Source organism: Manis javanica, chromosome 3, assembly GCF_040802235.1.
Source record: "Manis javanica isolate MJ-LG chromosome 3, MJ_LKY, whole genome shotgun sequence".
Classification (NCBI taxonomy): domain Eukaryota; kingdom Metazoa; phylum Chordata; class Mammalia; order Pholidota; family Manidae; genus Manis; species Manis javanica.
The window spans coordinates 60,761,333-60,778,059 of record NC_133158.1 but is presented as its reverse complement, the minus strand read 5'-3'; the positions used below and the strand labels follow the sequence as shown (position 1 = coordinate 60,778,059).

Sequence of the window (16,727 nt, the reverse complement as noted above, 5' to 3'; positions counted from 1 at the left end):
TTTATATAGGAGAGTGACATGATCAGATATATGTTTTACAAAGATTACTTAGACGGTTATGTAGAAAAGTAGATGTGGAGAGAAGAGAAGGAAAACATGGAGAGCAGCTCAGATGCTACTGCAGTAGTCCAGGCACAAAATTATGGTGGCTTGGACTGGGGTGGTAATAATGGAGACCACGCATAGTCAATGGAAAGGTGATATACTCTGACAGTAGAGCCAACAGGACTTGCTCATTAACTGGGTTAGATGAAAAATCAAGAAGAAGATTCCTGGGTACTTCAACTTGATAACCAAAAAAAATACCCCAGCCAGTTCTAGGTAGGAATGGCTATGGTCAGGCCAGTGGTCCAGTGTGGAGTCACTCACAGAAGGATCTTCGCTTGGATTGGCTCTGGGGTCCAGACAAGTCCCATGCCTTCTTGATGAAACTGAGTTAGTTTAGGAAGTGATTTCAGCAAGGCCACTAAGACCTGAGGTCAGATGTAAACAGTCTCTGGTTATGGAAATCCATCTAGAACTGACCCGTGTTTCCAAACTGTTCCATGGAACACAAGCCTTGAAATATTTATGCTATTTTTGGAAACTATGTTCTGTGGTGAAATGCCTGAGAAACACTGCTTATATTACTTCCCTCCTAGAGAGGAAAATAAATAATGCACATGAACATTGCAAGGTTTTGAAAAGTTCTACAACTAAAAAAACCATTTAACCTAGTGCATATATTAATATTACTCAATGCAGTTTGAGAAACATGAATCTAGGCTCTGCATGTCTCTCTCTGTAGTTCTACTCTCCCTTAGAATTCAAGCAAGAACAAGAACAGCAGCTCCTATTTTTTGAGCATTTTACCTTGTATAAGCTACTTTGTATCACTATCATTCTTGCTATACACACTATATATGGGTGCCATTTTAATCTATAGTTTTCACATTATCATTTTCAAGTGTGAGTTTTGCTTATAGATTCTGTATTCATTTAGCAAAAGCAGTCATATTCTTTTCTGATCATGTGTATCAGCTGTGTTCACTCACAGTATTTCTTCATGAAGTATTTAAGATAAAGACCAAAAAGTCTCCCTTTGCCCCATCTTCTTGTACTTTAACAATTACCCACTCCAATTAACAGCGAGAGTTTCCCACTTCCATCACCACCTCCCTCCTCTTCCCCCACTCTTCCCTGTCACTATTTTCCTTCTTCCTACCATACTCCACTCATTTCTAAACAAGAACACCATTTTGGAGCAATTCACATGCTTTGAATACCCTTGGACTTATAATTCCTAATATTCATCTCGCCCTCAAAGAAAATGTCATGATTTTCTGAGTATGGCTGTTGTCACATGTAAACCCACAGATGGTTAACCCCGAGAGCCCGTAACAACCCTCAACTATGTGGGAGAAAAGCATACACACACTCATTTCACCAGCCCAGGCAGAGAGAAAACTTTTTTCCTGTAGTTAAACAAGAGATCACTGGGGTGGTGCTCGTATTCCAGGTCACTGTAACATAAGCAATTACTGTCATTACATGACAATGCCATTTACACTGGGCAGAATAATGATAGCATTCCCTAGAAAAACAGTCAGTCAACTGAAATACAGCCCCTGGGAAGGAACCCAGCTTGCTCTCTAATCCACATGGCAATTCAAAGAATGAAGAGCTTTCTATTTGATCAAATGTGTACAGGGAATTTAAAGGGAAAATACAATTATCTAAGCTGTAAAATGACCAACATGGCGGGGTTAATAATCCTCAAGCATTGGTTATTTTTATAGGATTTCCTATCACCTTCATGGTTTATTTTTGTCTTAAAAAAACAGTGAGCCCATGACAAACATAAAAAACCCAGCTTGTATAGCTTACTATCATACAGTTATATTATACATGTTCTCTGTACAAAATAAAGGAAAACCACTAAAGACTCGTTTCCAGCTGTATCTCTCAAAGATAAAGCTGTTAACTTGGTAACTGTCCTTCTAACAATATGGCCCAAAAGTGGCTTAGGAAATTTTATTATGAAATAAGTCTGCAGTGAGTACTGAACTTATAATACCCAACATTTAGCAGACTTACATGTCTGGCCTCTTCTCAAACACTTTCCAGTCCCCTGCTCCCTTCTAGTTCCGCCCCCAAGAAAGGAAACTGAGAAACCCCAAGTAAACTCACACCTGAAGTGGGTGTCCTTGTTGCTGGAGTTTTCTTTGATCATTAGCCAGCTTTTCGTGCCATGCAGAAAATTACTCTTCTGTTGAACACGACGCAGACACCAATTAATACTTAGAGTGAAAGTCTTTACCCTTACAATAAACAGCTGAACCAGAGAGTCTGCTTCTCTGCCTGTGGCTGTTGGCAAGGCCAAGGCCACCAAGGATGGAAAGGAAAAAAAGAACAGAAAATGCCATGGATAGAAGACAAGAGGAGGAACAGGGGAACAAAGCACAAATGGACACATTCCCGAAAGATTCTTAGGACTCAAAGTGGAAGAAGCCATGTGAACTTCCTGCTTCTGGTGGAGACCTTAGCCTGCCCCCAGTTTGCAGCATGGTAATTGTAGCACATCATGAAGACCCGCAAATGGGGAGGCCCTTGGAGCAGTGAAGCTGAGCATTCCAAGCATGTGTGAATTCTGCCTCCCTCCCAAGCAGGCGATTGTGCGCTGGGCTGGGCTACCCAAAAGCCACACCAGGGCCCTCCTGATAAGGGCTCAGGTATGTCGGAGTCTGTGCTCAGTTCAATGGCTTTAAACTCTTCCAACAGAAGTTCCACACATATCAGTTCTACATGAAAGATTGAATGAGCCGGATATCCTGGTGAGTGTCACCAGAAATTTCTCTGGACTGTCTTTGAATCCTTCATTTTATTTTCCTCTGTTACCACAAACTTGGGTCCTTGTCCATAATTAAAAATGGGTTTAGTCAGCCTAATAATAACAGAAACTAGTAGGACAGGATAACCCGGGGATTTGAGAAGAAAAACATACCTCTTGTGTTTGGAAGGAGGTAGAGAATGAATCAATGAATGAATAACATACACTGATTAATGTATTAATAAGTAACTTCACAACCACAAAAATAAGCACTCTTCTCCACTATCTTCTGTGTGCCTAAGGCTCAGAAAAGAATCAGGACAGTATAACCGAAGTCGAATGCAAAATGAAATGAAACAAAACAGTCAAATTAGGGAAATTTAATAATGTCTTATGCCTGTCTTCATTAAGTTTCCAAAGGAATTTGCTTTTGTGAAGGAAATGGATAGATAGGTGGTCAAGTTTTCCAAGTAGGAAATTTGAGTCAATTAAATAATCAATTAAGTCAATTAAGCAGTGAAATTTATGTGTTAAGTGTCTGTGTATATAGACTACTTTGGAACATAGCCAATTTAATTCAATTCTGACACTGTGCAAGTAGCCTTATTCAGAAAGCCACATGCAAAACTGGGCTGGTTTCAGGACTCACAGTCAATACTTAGCATTCTGGGATCATTTGGTGGGATTTGGGAACTGAAGTGCAGTTCAGGTACCAAGAATTTCAGCAAGACTAAAGCATCCGCACCGGCCTCTGCTTCCTTGCGGAGTTCAAACTTGCAACTCACTTACTTGATCTAACTACTTGATCGAACTGCTGGGGTCAAGGCCAAAGAGCAGTGCCCTCAGCTGTAATAGAGCCCTGAACTGATTTCAAGAGAAGGGTGTGGGGATCAGGGCAGCAGCTTCATCAATGCCTGTTCAAGAAGGGTTCCCCAAAACAATATTTGGGTCCATGCAGCATTATTTTTGAAAGAAAATGTGAACATTTCTAAAGGTCACAAGAAGCTTCGGATTTAAAAAAAAATTAATTCAGTAAAAGCTCAAGTTGCACATTTGGGCATTTTGGGTTGTCTTCTTTGTTTTTTTAAAATTCCTTGTTCAACCCCAAGGAAACCCAGCATCCTTGATTTCTTGCCCAGTGTTGTTGGGCAGCTGGTTTCTGCAGTGCAAAATCAAGCAACTCCTTTCTAGAGAGTAAACAGTGCTTGAGATTCCTAGGCATGAACACTGCTCAGGTGCTCCATGCTGTACTATTTATATCGCACTCACTATACTCAGGAGAAAGCAAGGAACACAAAATGCTGACTGCTTTTATTCTTTTTTCCCGTTCCTGGGCCAGCTTCTCTTTCCCCCCTGCTCCTCCCTGGGCTGTCAATTAAGTAAGAGCTAATCAAACATCCTAACTCCATAAAGTAGAATATTTTGACAATCCAACTTAAAATGTCTACTTCCTTTTTATAAGGACAGGATCTCAGAGCTGAATTTTAGAGCTTACCTACTCTAATCCTCATGTTTTACAGATGAGGGGTCCAGTGACTTGCCCAAGCTCACATTACCTTTGGAAGACATGAGGCTCACTACCTGGTGTCACTGGCTGTCCTGGGTTATTTGTTCCAGCCTATCTCGGGCCAATAAATGGAGCCTTATAGGAAGCCAGCTCACATCAGGAATCTCTGTAAACTCAGCCACAGCTTTGGCCAGCACTGCTGGTATACTCTCATCTTGGAACTTCTCAAGACAGCAGAACCCTGACAGTCTGAAAAAATGCATTCACTTGCTTCTTATGTGGGCTGCTCATGCCAGTCCCCCCAAGACGATTTTAGTCTAAGAAAACTGGGGAAATGAGTGAGGAGGAGCAACCTGAGTCAGAACTGCAGAACGATGTGGTTTGTGCTAAAAAGGCACAGTGCCAAGCAGACACTGTCTAGACTGGCCTCTCCAGAGGGGGGTGCAGGGAGGATAGGGAACAAGGCCGGAAGGCCTGCCTGCTTTTTGTGCAGCTAATGCAAACACATGACACAGCCTCTGACAGGCTCCAGGCTGGGAGTTCACTCGGTCTAAGACATTTCTTCCTCGGGGCTGGAATTCCACTGTGGGCTGAGGGAAGTTGTGCTGATACAGCAGCCAGAGGGAAGCTTGGAATGCTTTTCTTAATTCTTGGGGGATCAGAGTTCCCAAACTAGATTGAGCTGGGCAACATCCAAAAGCAACATATTTGTGATGCAAAAGCACAGGTTTTTAAAATTTCCATTTGTATCATCTTAGCTAATCCATGAGATAAAACCACAAAAGCATAGAACTGGTTTTTGATGGAGGCTTGCTACAAGAACTGTATGACTCTGAATGTTATCAATTTATAAAATGTATAGATGGAGAAACAGGCACCATAGTCCAATAAGCATCATGTATCTGGGAGAAAATGTTGGGTTTGGGGTACTTCACACATCTGTTGAAAAGGTGCCCTTGCTCTGGGTGGACAGACACAAGCCCCACCCTGCCAGGGTACATAGCCTGGTAAACAGAGTGCAGTACGGAGTCAGCCCCACTTGCCCCCTTAGCCGGCCACTCTCATGCAGACAGTGTGAGCAACCACACGCAGTACCTCAGCTGGGATCTCATAGCTGCCTTGAGATTTGGTCTCACTCAATGTGGAACAGTTGTGAATGCATTTGAAGGACAAAGAAGCTGCCCTAAAACCTCTGAGTCACTGACCACTTCACCGTGGGCCAGAGAAGTAGCTGGGTCTGAAGCAAGTGGAGACCAGCCCACACCTGAGTGGCCAGAATAACCAGGCCTCAAGTGTCCATCTGGGCACCTCCGGCTGACATAAGGTGAAGAGGCCTGTAAGAGTTTTTCTGAGTCCACATTACCCAGCAAAAGCGTTTCTGGTTTGTTTTCAGTCACTTTCAGGAACAAGGCAGAGTGGGCCTATAACACCAAGCATTTGCCTTAAGAGCTGACGTCCTGAATTTGTATCCTGGCTTTATTATTTACTAGGTGGCTGCTTTCAGGAACTAACTGAATTCTCTGAGCCACAGGTTATTCATTGATAAAATGAAGATTATAACTTCATTATCACATTGTAAGAAATAAGATGGCTCTTCCTCTCCTCCTGCTTGTTTGGCTAACTACTACTTATTTTCCAGGGCTCAGCTTGTGGGGTACTCCCTCTTGGAGGACTTCCCAGACCCCCAGTGCTGGCTGAGGCTCTCAGCCCTGTCCTATCACTTACCACCCTGGAGCACTCTGAGTCCCTGTCTGCCTCTCCCACGGGACCGCGTGCTCCTAGGGAACAGGGTCTGTGTCTTAGTCACCAGCACTAACTCAGTGCCTAACACAGAACAGCTCTGTGATACTTTTTACTCTCTTTTCTTGCGTTTACTTTGTCCCAGATGGGTGAAGCAAAATAAAGCATCAAGACTTCATGCCGCTTTCTCTCTGCATAAAAGGTGAACCTGGGGGCCTGTGGGTGTGTTGGCAAACACGTCAGGATGACGGCTCTGTAATGGAGAAGAAAGGAAAGGACAGACAGGTCGAGGGGAAGGATGAAGAGGAGAGCAGGCAGCAATATGGGGATCAGCGCCCACGTGAGGCTGCAGTTGGGGCTGGCTGCCAGACACAGCAGTGCCCAGCACAGGACTCAAGGTTTGTGTGCAAAACACCCAGAGTGTTGCCTTGGTTTCCAAAGGGACCAATCCCAGTCGCTCCAGGAACACTTCCTACCCTGTCTTTGACAGTGAGTTTTTTTTTTTCCAAACAATGAAAGGAAGGGGTTGTATTCCTCTACCTGATCACATTTTCTAAACCTCAAATTAGAATTCAGAGCCCAGTAACAGGTGTGTTATGGAGACTATAGCAAGATTATGTGGAAATGACCATCCCACAAAAAAATTCAAGGTATCTAGTGGCCAGCTGAGGTATAGGAAAGAGAAAAACTGACTGTGGAAAAGTTCCAGGAGTTTATTACCTCTCCTCCTTGCCTTTTCTCCCTCTTCCTCCCTTTCCAGTTCTCTCCCTCATTTGCTCAGTGAACACTTAATTCTTTTTCTGTAGGAAACCAAGTTGTGGCTTCAGAGAGGAAACACTATCTAGAAATTTGAAGGTAAGATTAGCTCAATAGAAGCAAGGGTTCTGATATCAATTCTGGACATCAAAGCACCCACTGAAATAAGTATCCTGATTGTCTTAAAAAACCATAAAGTGTGAAAGAGGCAAGGGGAATTCTGCAAGTCATGCAGGCACGCACATGCATGCATGTACACACATGTGTACATGCATGCACACGCACACACACCCCATGGCTTTGGAGCATTTCCAGTAAAGATGTCGTAAGAATGATAATAGCTAAAACTGCATTCTATACACCAAACCACTCTCTAACTTCTTTCCATGTAACAGCTTATTTGATTCTCACAACTAACTTATGGGATAAATACTCTGCAGTAAGCCCATTTTATAGATGAGGAAATGTGACCAGAGAGGGTAAGTAACTTCCCCAAATGACAGAGGAAGTAAGGGCAGTGCTAGGACTTAAACTTAGTTATTATCTATTTTCAAGGCCCGAGTGCTAAACCAATACACTATACTTCCTCTCAAGGATAAATCAGCAAACAGAATAACTGCCTGAGCCAGCACATAGGTTGTACAAATACAGACAATGCTACTGGGCATTTATGTATAAATTGAGACTTCTCTTGTTGAAATCATTAGAGTCAAAAACACTCTTTGTCAGTGCCTAGTAGCGACTGGTATGAGAGAAAGCAGGAGTTTAGTGTTGACTCTGCCATGAGTAAAGGAAACATGTTCCATTATCCATAGATGATGGGCAGACAGAAAGCCATTATTCCATTTTACAGATGAGGAAAGTGAGCTCAGGGAGGTTAAGTACTTGGACAAGGTCTCACAGTCAAACAAGGCTAGAATTCCAACCTGTCCCATTACGCCAAAGCCTTTGCTCAGAATGGAAGCGCCACGTAAGAGCTATCAGGTGGCTTTAAGAAGTTAAGAAGTTAACATCAACCAAAAAAAGGGGCAGAGCAGGATGTCTAAGTGAAGGATCCTTTCATGAGTTTATAATGGCCTTCTTAATAATGAGGAGATTCTGTAACAGGGTCTGTGTAAAAGATAAGACTTGGGAACACCCAGGTATGAGAACAAGAGAAGACGATGAAGAGAAGAACTCAGCAGGTTTGAGGGACATGAAAATGGGAAATATGAGAAAACACCAACACTCTAGGAACAGACACAATTTCAGATAAATTTCACACAGAAAGCTGCCTCCTACTGAACAGCCTGGTCAAGCGGTCATGGCAGCTCAAGGGGACACTCACCTGCAGCTCAAGGGGAGACTCAAATTCTGAGAAGCACCCATCCCTCTGGCACGTTTCAGGGTTTTCTGAAACAGCGGCAAGAGGCGAGGGAGGGGGCAGTAATTTCTGCGAAAGCCACAGACTTGGTCTCCTCACAGCCAGATCCATTTGAGTTGTCCAGGAGCTGTGGTGGGGGCAGCTCCTTCAAAACAGGGATCTACATGGCCTCGCCTTTTAGTTCTACACTGTTCCTCACAGCGGTATACATGTGTAGGGACTAGCATAATGCCTGGCACTTCCGTACTTTCACTCTTTACTGTCACTGACGGACAGAATGAAAGACTATGGGGACAAAGACAAATTTTGCCTCAGACACAAGGATTTTAAGTCTTGAACATAATAAAAAGTCAGAGACATTTTGCCCATCTCACTTCAAACCAATATCCCACGACACACACATGTACAAATTTGGGCCTGCAACCTGTGATGGCGTTTGCCATGCGTCACATAACTTGGGCAATAGCTTACTTGGTCATAAATAGTGTCCAGGATTATGCAGGGAACATTTTAAGGGTCATAAATTCAGACTTAATCCTGAGAATAGCTTATAGGTGATGGCTTCCAAATGGCAATATAAAAAGTCTATGAAGAGATTACATGGAAATCCTCCAACCACAGCAGAAAATGTAGATTTATAGGATATATTTTGTATTCCAACTACCCAAAGAGCTTTCCATTAGCAGGTTATTGCCAGATGGCTGCTAATGCAGAAGTTGTTATCTATGACAGCAGCAGCTTTTAGAGACTCAGCAAAAACAACTGTTTACTCCATCAGAACAGCCAGGAAAATTCTCATTATCACATTTTTGTTGATGGCCAACATTAAAGGGTTTGGCTTAAAGTATTCAAATTCATCCAAAGAACTTAGGAGCCGGGGCCAGGGATGTGGTGCCCCCGCCTTGGCACTTTCAGCCATTTGCTGCCCTAATCCTATCACCTATTACCCCATGTTGTCCATATTTCACATAGTCCTGAACTCTGCTTCTAATCACCTTGATTTTGACTAAACATATACCAATGTTTGTCAGATTGGATTGCCTTTTCCAGCAGGAATGGCTAAAATCTCTTTTCTCTCATATACAGACTGATTGCTAGCAGCTACTTAGTTGGCTGAGAAGGATTTTCAAACATTCTCTGGGCTCAGAAGGAATGAATTATATGACTGATTAGCAAAGTCTGTCATGGGTAAGGGAGAAGGTAGTGCTGACATGCATGCTATGTTTGTGCCATCTCAGCAGGCCCTTTATCTCACAGTGCTGGGAGGTATTTATTTGTGTAATAGGTGCATCACATGTTTCTTGATTGATTTTGATAATTTCTCTGAAAGGATGAAGAGCTGGTTTATTTTTAGGTGATGTAATTAAATGTAATTGTACTCTCTGCTGGAATTTTTTCTATATTCTCTAAGCTTTCTGTGAGCATATTTTATTTCTATATTTTATCAGAAAATAAACATATTATGTTTTATTTAAACAAAATAAAGCACATTAGGAAAATTCCTTCCGATAAAGGTAAAGGGTTACAAGAATCCTCATGACGAACTTTAAGTCTTTTTTTTTATGCTTCTCTATAAATTTTTACCCAATTGTGAGGATAAGGGAGTACAGTAGGTGATGTTCTGCTCTTTAAATTACATGATAATCATTTGCCAGAGTTTTAAAACTTTTTGTAAAAGTAACTTTTAGTGGCACATATTCCTAACACTTAACTCTTCTATTGTTAGATAAGTAGTAGCTTTTAAGTTTTTAGCTGTCATGAATTATGTAATAGACATCTTATGTAGATTCCCTTTAAAAGTAATGACCAGGGCAAAGTGGTCAAATAGAATTACTTGAGTTTTTTTCTTTGATTTAGTTTCTCAGTGTGGATTGTATGGAGCCTTGGAATATCCATCTGCATAACACAAATCAGCTTCTCCAAAGTTGATCCGAAGTTTGCTAAAATGGATTCATATAAATAAGACTGTATTTAACTGGGTTTACGATATGTCCTTGCAGCTGACAAGGAAGTTTTCTATTCTTTTTAACTCCAAACTGTTGGAGTTAACTGTTTCTGTTTTAAAATAGTTTAAAATAATATCCAAACGGCAAGTCTATGAAGTTTATTTACCTTTTCATTAATTATTAGATGTTTATTGTTATTAAAACATGAATGTAAAAGTTTGCCAAATGTTATTAGGACCAAAATTAACAGACTGGACTAATTAAATGATAATGCTCCTTGAGTCATAAAACATGATCTCGAGTATGCACTCCTCACCTTTTTCATTGTAACTGATTCCATACACCCTGAGTTCACAGCCTCCTTTTTGCACCAACTCCTTCAGTCTTGACTGGACTGTGGCTAAACGGGTCTGTCCATATATAAAAGTTCATCTAGCTACACATTTAAGCTTTGTGCATTATACTTACAAAAAGAGCTTTAAAAATCAAGGAAAACTTTAACATAAAAAAAAGCAGCAATAGTAATTGTAAAGATACTTGTTCATCATGTACTTATAATATACATTATAGCAGCCACAGTTTGAAGCACCAAGCCCACCATTAAATTGTAAGCAACCTGCAGGCAGAGACCATGTCTTGCTCTTCATGCATGAACCTGCCCCGTGTGTAGGAAATACTCAGCCTGCAGCAGAGAACACTGCCTGATGGGCCTCACGAAGGGAAGACCCATGCAGGGAATGACTCACTCCTGGAGAAAGAACCCGCATCAAGATCATAGGCACCAGAAGACAGCACCTTACAGAAGAGGATGCATTTGACCTGTAGGACAGGAATCAGACTTACAAAATGTACCCATGTAAGTATGTTATTTTTCAATCTTGCACTATCTGGTGTCTAAGCTAATACTGTTTGTACCTGCCAGAACTTTTCTGTCTGGATGTCCAGTTATTTGGAGCAGTAGGAACAAGACACTGACATCTCAATTCTCCATGTGTGACCACTGGTATTTATGGCTCATCCTTCATTTTCTCTGTTCTCCTGTAAACACATGTCTTTCTGCCTCACTGACTTTGAAGACTTTATTTGCTTCTCTGGGACATTATAAGCACCATAGCTCATGCACCCGATCGCAGACCACAGCTCCTCCCCAACTATTCCCCTGAGTCTGGGAATTGACTCCTGCTTATCACCAATCCAGAGCTGTCTATGGGCATTGTTGTAACATGTCTCCCTTCTAAAGACATTTTTAGTGACCAGGGCCTCAATGTGCCCATCTGTTTTGGCTGTTCAGCAGAGTTCCTGCTATATTTTCACACCCCAATTTCCTACGATGGTTTTTAAGAATCATGTCAAGTAGTTCATTTGCCAACTGATAAACAAACAAGAGATTATTTTAGTGGTTAATGTGCAAGATGGATATTAAAATCCTAGTTTTGCTGCAGCTCTAAGAAGCAGTCACAGGATGTGGGTCAGACCCTAGGTCTGTCTGAATCCACCACATAGAGGAGATCCCACATCAGCCAATAAAACCTCTAGTGACTGATTAACTGTATGCTGATAAAAGGGTGAAAATGAGATTAAGCAATCTGGCTTTCAAATACATATGATTTCACTTAAATGTGGAGCCTAAAAGCAAAACAAACAAAATGAACAAAACAGCAGTAGACTCGCAGACACTGAGAAGTGACTGGTGTTTACCATGGGAGAGGGAGTGGGGTGGGTGAAGAGGATAAAGAGGCATAAAAATTCTCAGTCAGAAAGTAAGTTGGTCACAGAGATGGTAGGGCAGCATGGAGGATATAGCCAATGATTGTAACATCTTTTGTGTTGACAGATCATAATTGCACTAGTGGGGGTGAGGATTTAATAATGTGTAACTGTTTAGCCACTGTGTTGTACACTTGAACTCAATATAATATTGTATATCAAGTACACTTCAATTAAAAAATACACTTAAGAAAAAGCAAAAAAAAAGAAATCTAGCTTGCAGAGGGCCAATGCCCTAATAATGTTGTCTATCTGCGTAATTTATTATTCCTGTGGCCATTATCCCAAGCGATGGCGCTCACAGGACGTGGGTCAATTACTCCCTCACTGGAATGAGTGCTTTAATTTGTGAATCAGTCCCCTATGCACGTGACTTACCAAGACGATTTTATAGACCCGGAATATGGGAATCAGAGTGTCAGCAGAGACAACCACCAAGGGAGAGTGGAGGTGCCAAGAGAGTGGGGGTGCCAGCCTGGGCTCTTGCCAAGGCTGTCCTTCGGAAGAAGGCATGTGGGCCACTGGGTCCCCTCCAGCCTTCCCTGTTTAGAGTCAACTCAGATCCACCTACTGAGACTCAAGGGCACATGCACTAACACCTAGGTTCTCCACCTTTCCCAGCCCCCACCATCCACACCTCTCAGCAAATCATGGTAATTGTCCTTGGGTGGAAGAAGGGGGAGAGGGAGGGACAGTGAGAAGGCACACACGAACCCCTCCAACAGAATCTAGAATAGGGGTAGCTGTGTAATTGTTGAAGCACTCCCTTTCTGCTGTGCCCCCCATTCCCCATCCATACCAGATGCTAACGGTGTCTCCCCCCACACCCCAACATCTCTTTTTTAGGCAGAGACTCTAAAGAGTGCAGGGGTGTGAGCTCAGGTGGATGATGCAGAATTTTGATGGGGGCTGCCCGAAGGAATACATAGGTGACAGAGTGTTAAGACAAAGAGAAAATAAGGGAGGAAGCAATAAAAAAAAGCAACCCTGAGGTGCCAAATAAGTGAGAGACTATGGAAAACATTCACAATATAACACGTCCTTAAGGAGATGTGTTAATAGGTTCTTGACTCTAACCAAACAGGATTTACAGACTGGCATTAATAATGATGACAAACATCTTTTCCCAAGTTTGGGGCACCTCCAGTTCTGAAGGTCTCCTATTCCAAAGGTTTGGCTTCTCCAAATAGCAGCATGATTTGCTGGGCCATCACAATTTTAAAAAATATGCTGAACTGAATCCTTGTACTTGTATTAAAGCAAAAAGCACTAAGAAAAGTCAGTTTATTTTCTAAATTTCATTTCTAAAGTTCAACAATATTTGTATAATTTTAGCCGGAAGTCTACTAAAGCAGATTCATGTCAATAAAGTCTGTAGATATTATCTAGCTTTGTTTGCTGTAATGCTGTTACAGCCAACAAGGGAAAAAATCTCTACTGCAAGCATCATTAGCTACACGATAAAATGCTTAAAATAGTATCGAAGTTGCTAGGGTTAATTTACTTTTTCATTAATAATAAAAGGAATATTATTAAAACAAGGATTAAAAACGTGCCATGTTACTAGGGCCAGACATTAAGAGACTGGATTGGTTAAAAGATACTTCTTAATCATCTGGAGCCATGGAGCCAGGAGCCAGAACTCAGTTCACACCTATTCCTCACACTGCAGGTCACAGCCTCCTTTCTGCACCAGCTCCCCAAGACTGCGTGCCTCAGCACTTCCTGATTTTGCCTCTTTCCCCATGGATCCTGCCTGGGAATTCTGTGAGAGTACTCTGCTTTTCCATCAAGCAGGAAACTGCTGTTGGGGGAACTTCCTAGGAGAGCTATGCCAGTCCCTGCAATGCACCAGGGGAGTGGGTGTGGTGCAGGCTGCCTAGAACAGATCTGGACCCTGGGCCATACAGCCTGTGGTGAGTGAACCAACAGCCTCCCCTCACATTTGCATTCCAGTTCACAGAGCGATTTCACACACTAGCTGGCAATTCCCCAGCCTGCAGTAAAACCAACCAGGGATTCACTTCATCCATCATTGGACTGCAGCTGCCATTTGAGGGCCACTGCAGGGATGGAAGAGAGTTTCTTGGCCAGGGCTACACCAACCAGTGAAGAGGGATCCTCCCTCAAATCCAACTCTTGGAAAAGAAAATACATGAGAAGCAGCTCCAGAGTTTGAGATGGGTTCCACAGGGACAGCTGGGTTCAGATCCTTCTTCAGAGCTAGCTGTGGCCTTGAGCAGGTTACCTCATCTCTGTAAACCTATTTCTTCCTCTGTAAAATGGGGATAACAAAGCCGACCTTACAGAGTTGGGGAAGCCTTAAAAGAAATGATGTGGACAGACCAGCATCTGCTATAGAAGCACATGGAGAATGTGAAGTCCTTGTGTGGGGTACTGATTAAGAGCCCGGGGTGTGATGTTATACATCTGGGTTCAAATCCCATTGCGATCACTTAACAGTTCCGGTAACCTGTTTGACTCAGTTTCCCCACGATTAAAATGCAGTTTTATTACAACACAAAGTAGACTATCAGAAAATATTTGCTATTTTTTTACTTTATTGTAAACACACCTTATGTTTCCAGCAGAACCAATACTATAGTAGTGAATTAGATTAGAGTTCAGTATAATGTGTTGTTTTTTTTTAATTGTGAAGACCTTGCATGCTTTTACGATTTTTCTGGACTGTCAAGCTGTGATGTTAAGGGTAGGGCTAAACTGTAATACAGAGAAAAAATTCAAAGAGGGAGAACCACCACCCACCAGGGAGCTATTTCTTTTGTATTGTACATTCCTTTTCTTCTCCCTCATGCTTTTTAATTCTTTCCACATTTCCTGCCATAATTATCAAACGTTTGGTTTCTGACCTCACTTTTCTGGAGACTAGAGCCCAGGGACCTTAGGATTGTTTGTTTTCTGTCCATAAAACTGTAAGGTAACAGAAGGGTTTGTGAGGGAAGGGTCCGTTGGTTTGTAGTGCCTCAAGGTCACTGGAGTTGGAAAGAAAACATGAACAAAAAAGCGCCCAAATACTTTGGAAAAGCGGAGCCCCCAAAGAGTAAGGCAGTGGATCTCTTACACTTGCGCAACACTAGTTCGTGGGAAAACTGAGATTTTAAAAGGCCGTGATGTGGCCCTGATAATAACACAAAGTCCGACTTCACAAAGAAAGAAAAAAATTTTCAAGGAATAATCATCTTAGTTTATAGAAGAGAAACAAAGTTTATTCCACCCTAAAGAAGAATCTCTTGAGATCTTTTTTCCCCTGTCCCCTAAAACACAGACTCGGAAGGTGAAAGTCCCCACCCTATGCTCAATTTCATCTTCAACTGAAGGAGGGAACTCGGGGCGCCCTTTTGAGCTCGGCTGCTGCTCTGGTCGCCGCCTCCGTCCCCATCCGCCCGGCTCACGCCCGGCTCGTCCCCTCTCCCCCTCCCCACGCTCCCTCCAGACTCGCCGCCGTGGAGCTCCCGCCCACGGCCCGAACTACTTTTTCGATTTTAAGGTTTAAGTTTCGCAAGCAGCAATTCTACTCGGGGCGCCCCCCTCACCCCACGCACGGAAACACCAGCCGCACCCGGGAGAGCATCCCCAGGACGCACGCAGCGGCCGCCCGACGCGCAGACCCGAGTGGCCCCGGGCCCGAGCCGGGACCTCCTGAGCCCCTCACCCACCTCGGCGCGGACCCCGGCGACGGCCACCAGCGCGAGCGCGAGCCAGCGTGTCCACATCTGCGGAAGAGAGAGGGGCGAGACTGAAGGCTCTGGGCCCCGCGCGGTCCCCGGGAACTTCGTCGGGTCCCGGAGGCTCGCCCGCTCCGCCCGGCCACCCGCAGCCGCCGGAGGGGCCGGGCCACTGCCCTCCGCCCCGTGCCGCGCGCCCCGCTCTCACCATGGTCCCGTCCCGGTCAAAGGAGGGCGCGGGGCACGGAGGCTGGGGCGAGCTCGGCAGGAAGGTGGGAGCTCCGCTGACCGCCGGCCTGGGAGGAAGTCCGACCTGGGCTCGCCGCCCCTTAAGACCCCTCCTTCCCGGACAGCCTGCCCCCCAGCTCCTCCCATTCTCCTCCCCCTTCTGCAGCAGCGGCCCCCGCGGCTCCGGGCCTGGGTCCCTCCTCCCGGCCTCCTGCTCCGGGGAGCCCGCACCCGTCCTGGCGCCGCACGGAAGCCTCTCCCCGCGGATCGCCCCTCCAGACCCCAGGACCGCGAGGCGGAGGCAGAGACGCGGTGTCCCGGGGGACGATGCAATAACGGTGGACGCGGGGGAGGCGAAACCCTACCCGCAGGAGGGGCCAAGGGCGCGCGGCAGCGCCGGCGGGCGGCGGGTGCGGTTGCGGTGGTGGCCAGGTGGGCGGTGCTGGTGGGGGGACGGCCAGGAGCGGGGCGGGAACCTGGAAGAAAAGGCACCTTGGGGCCTGGGGAGCCGGAGCCGCCCCCTAAGGCTGAGAGAGAAAGGGCCGAAGGTGCTGAGGGACCCCTCCCCAAAACCCGGGGTCCAGGGCGTCACTGCAGCCAGAGCTCGAGGAAGTGGGCGCAGGGATCGGAAGATGGGCCAACCCAGAAAAGACTGTTTTAGGTTCCACTGGATTTTCTAGGGGGAAATGTACCGGGTGCCCTCCTCTGCTGAGGAGATCCTGACCCCAGCGTTTGCCAGCTGTCTCACCCTGCCCTTCCCACCCTTCCACGAGCTGTGTCCCCAGCTATGTCCCCCACCTGCCACTGCCCACTCTTCACCTTGTCCCTGCTCCCACCCTATCATCCCAAGTGCTTCCATTGTTCATGCTTCCCATAGCCACCAACTTCTTTCCAGAGGCCTTCAAACCAGTGCTTCCTCTGCTGA

The 16,727-nt window shown here is 44.6% G+C and overlaps 1 protein-coding gene across 1 annotated transcript in view; it reads right to left on the bottom strand.

Moving 5' to 3' along the window:
- The window catches only part of FSTL1 (follistatin like 1), a 49,894-nt gene extending 33,731 nt beyond the window's left edge, over positions 1-16,163 (bottom strand). Inside the window, exons 1-2 of the mRNA XM_037013155.2 lie at positions 15,783-16,163; positions 15,566-15,622 (exon numbers count right to left, since the gene is read on the bottom strand). Of these exons, the coding sequence (XP_036869050.2) occupies positions 15,566-15,622; positions 15,783-15,785 (60 nt within the window). The 5' untranslated portion in view covers positions 15,786-16,163. The remainder of the gene's footprint in view (positions 1-15,565; positions 15,623-15,782) is intronic.
- Positions 16,164-16,727: the final 564 nt, after the last annotated feature.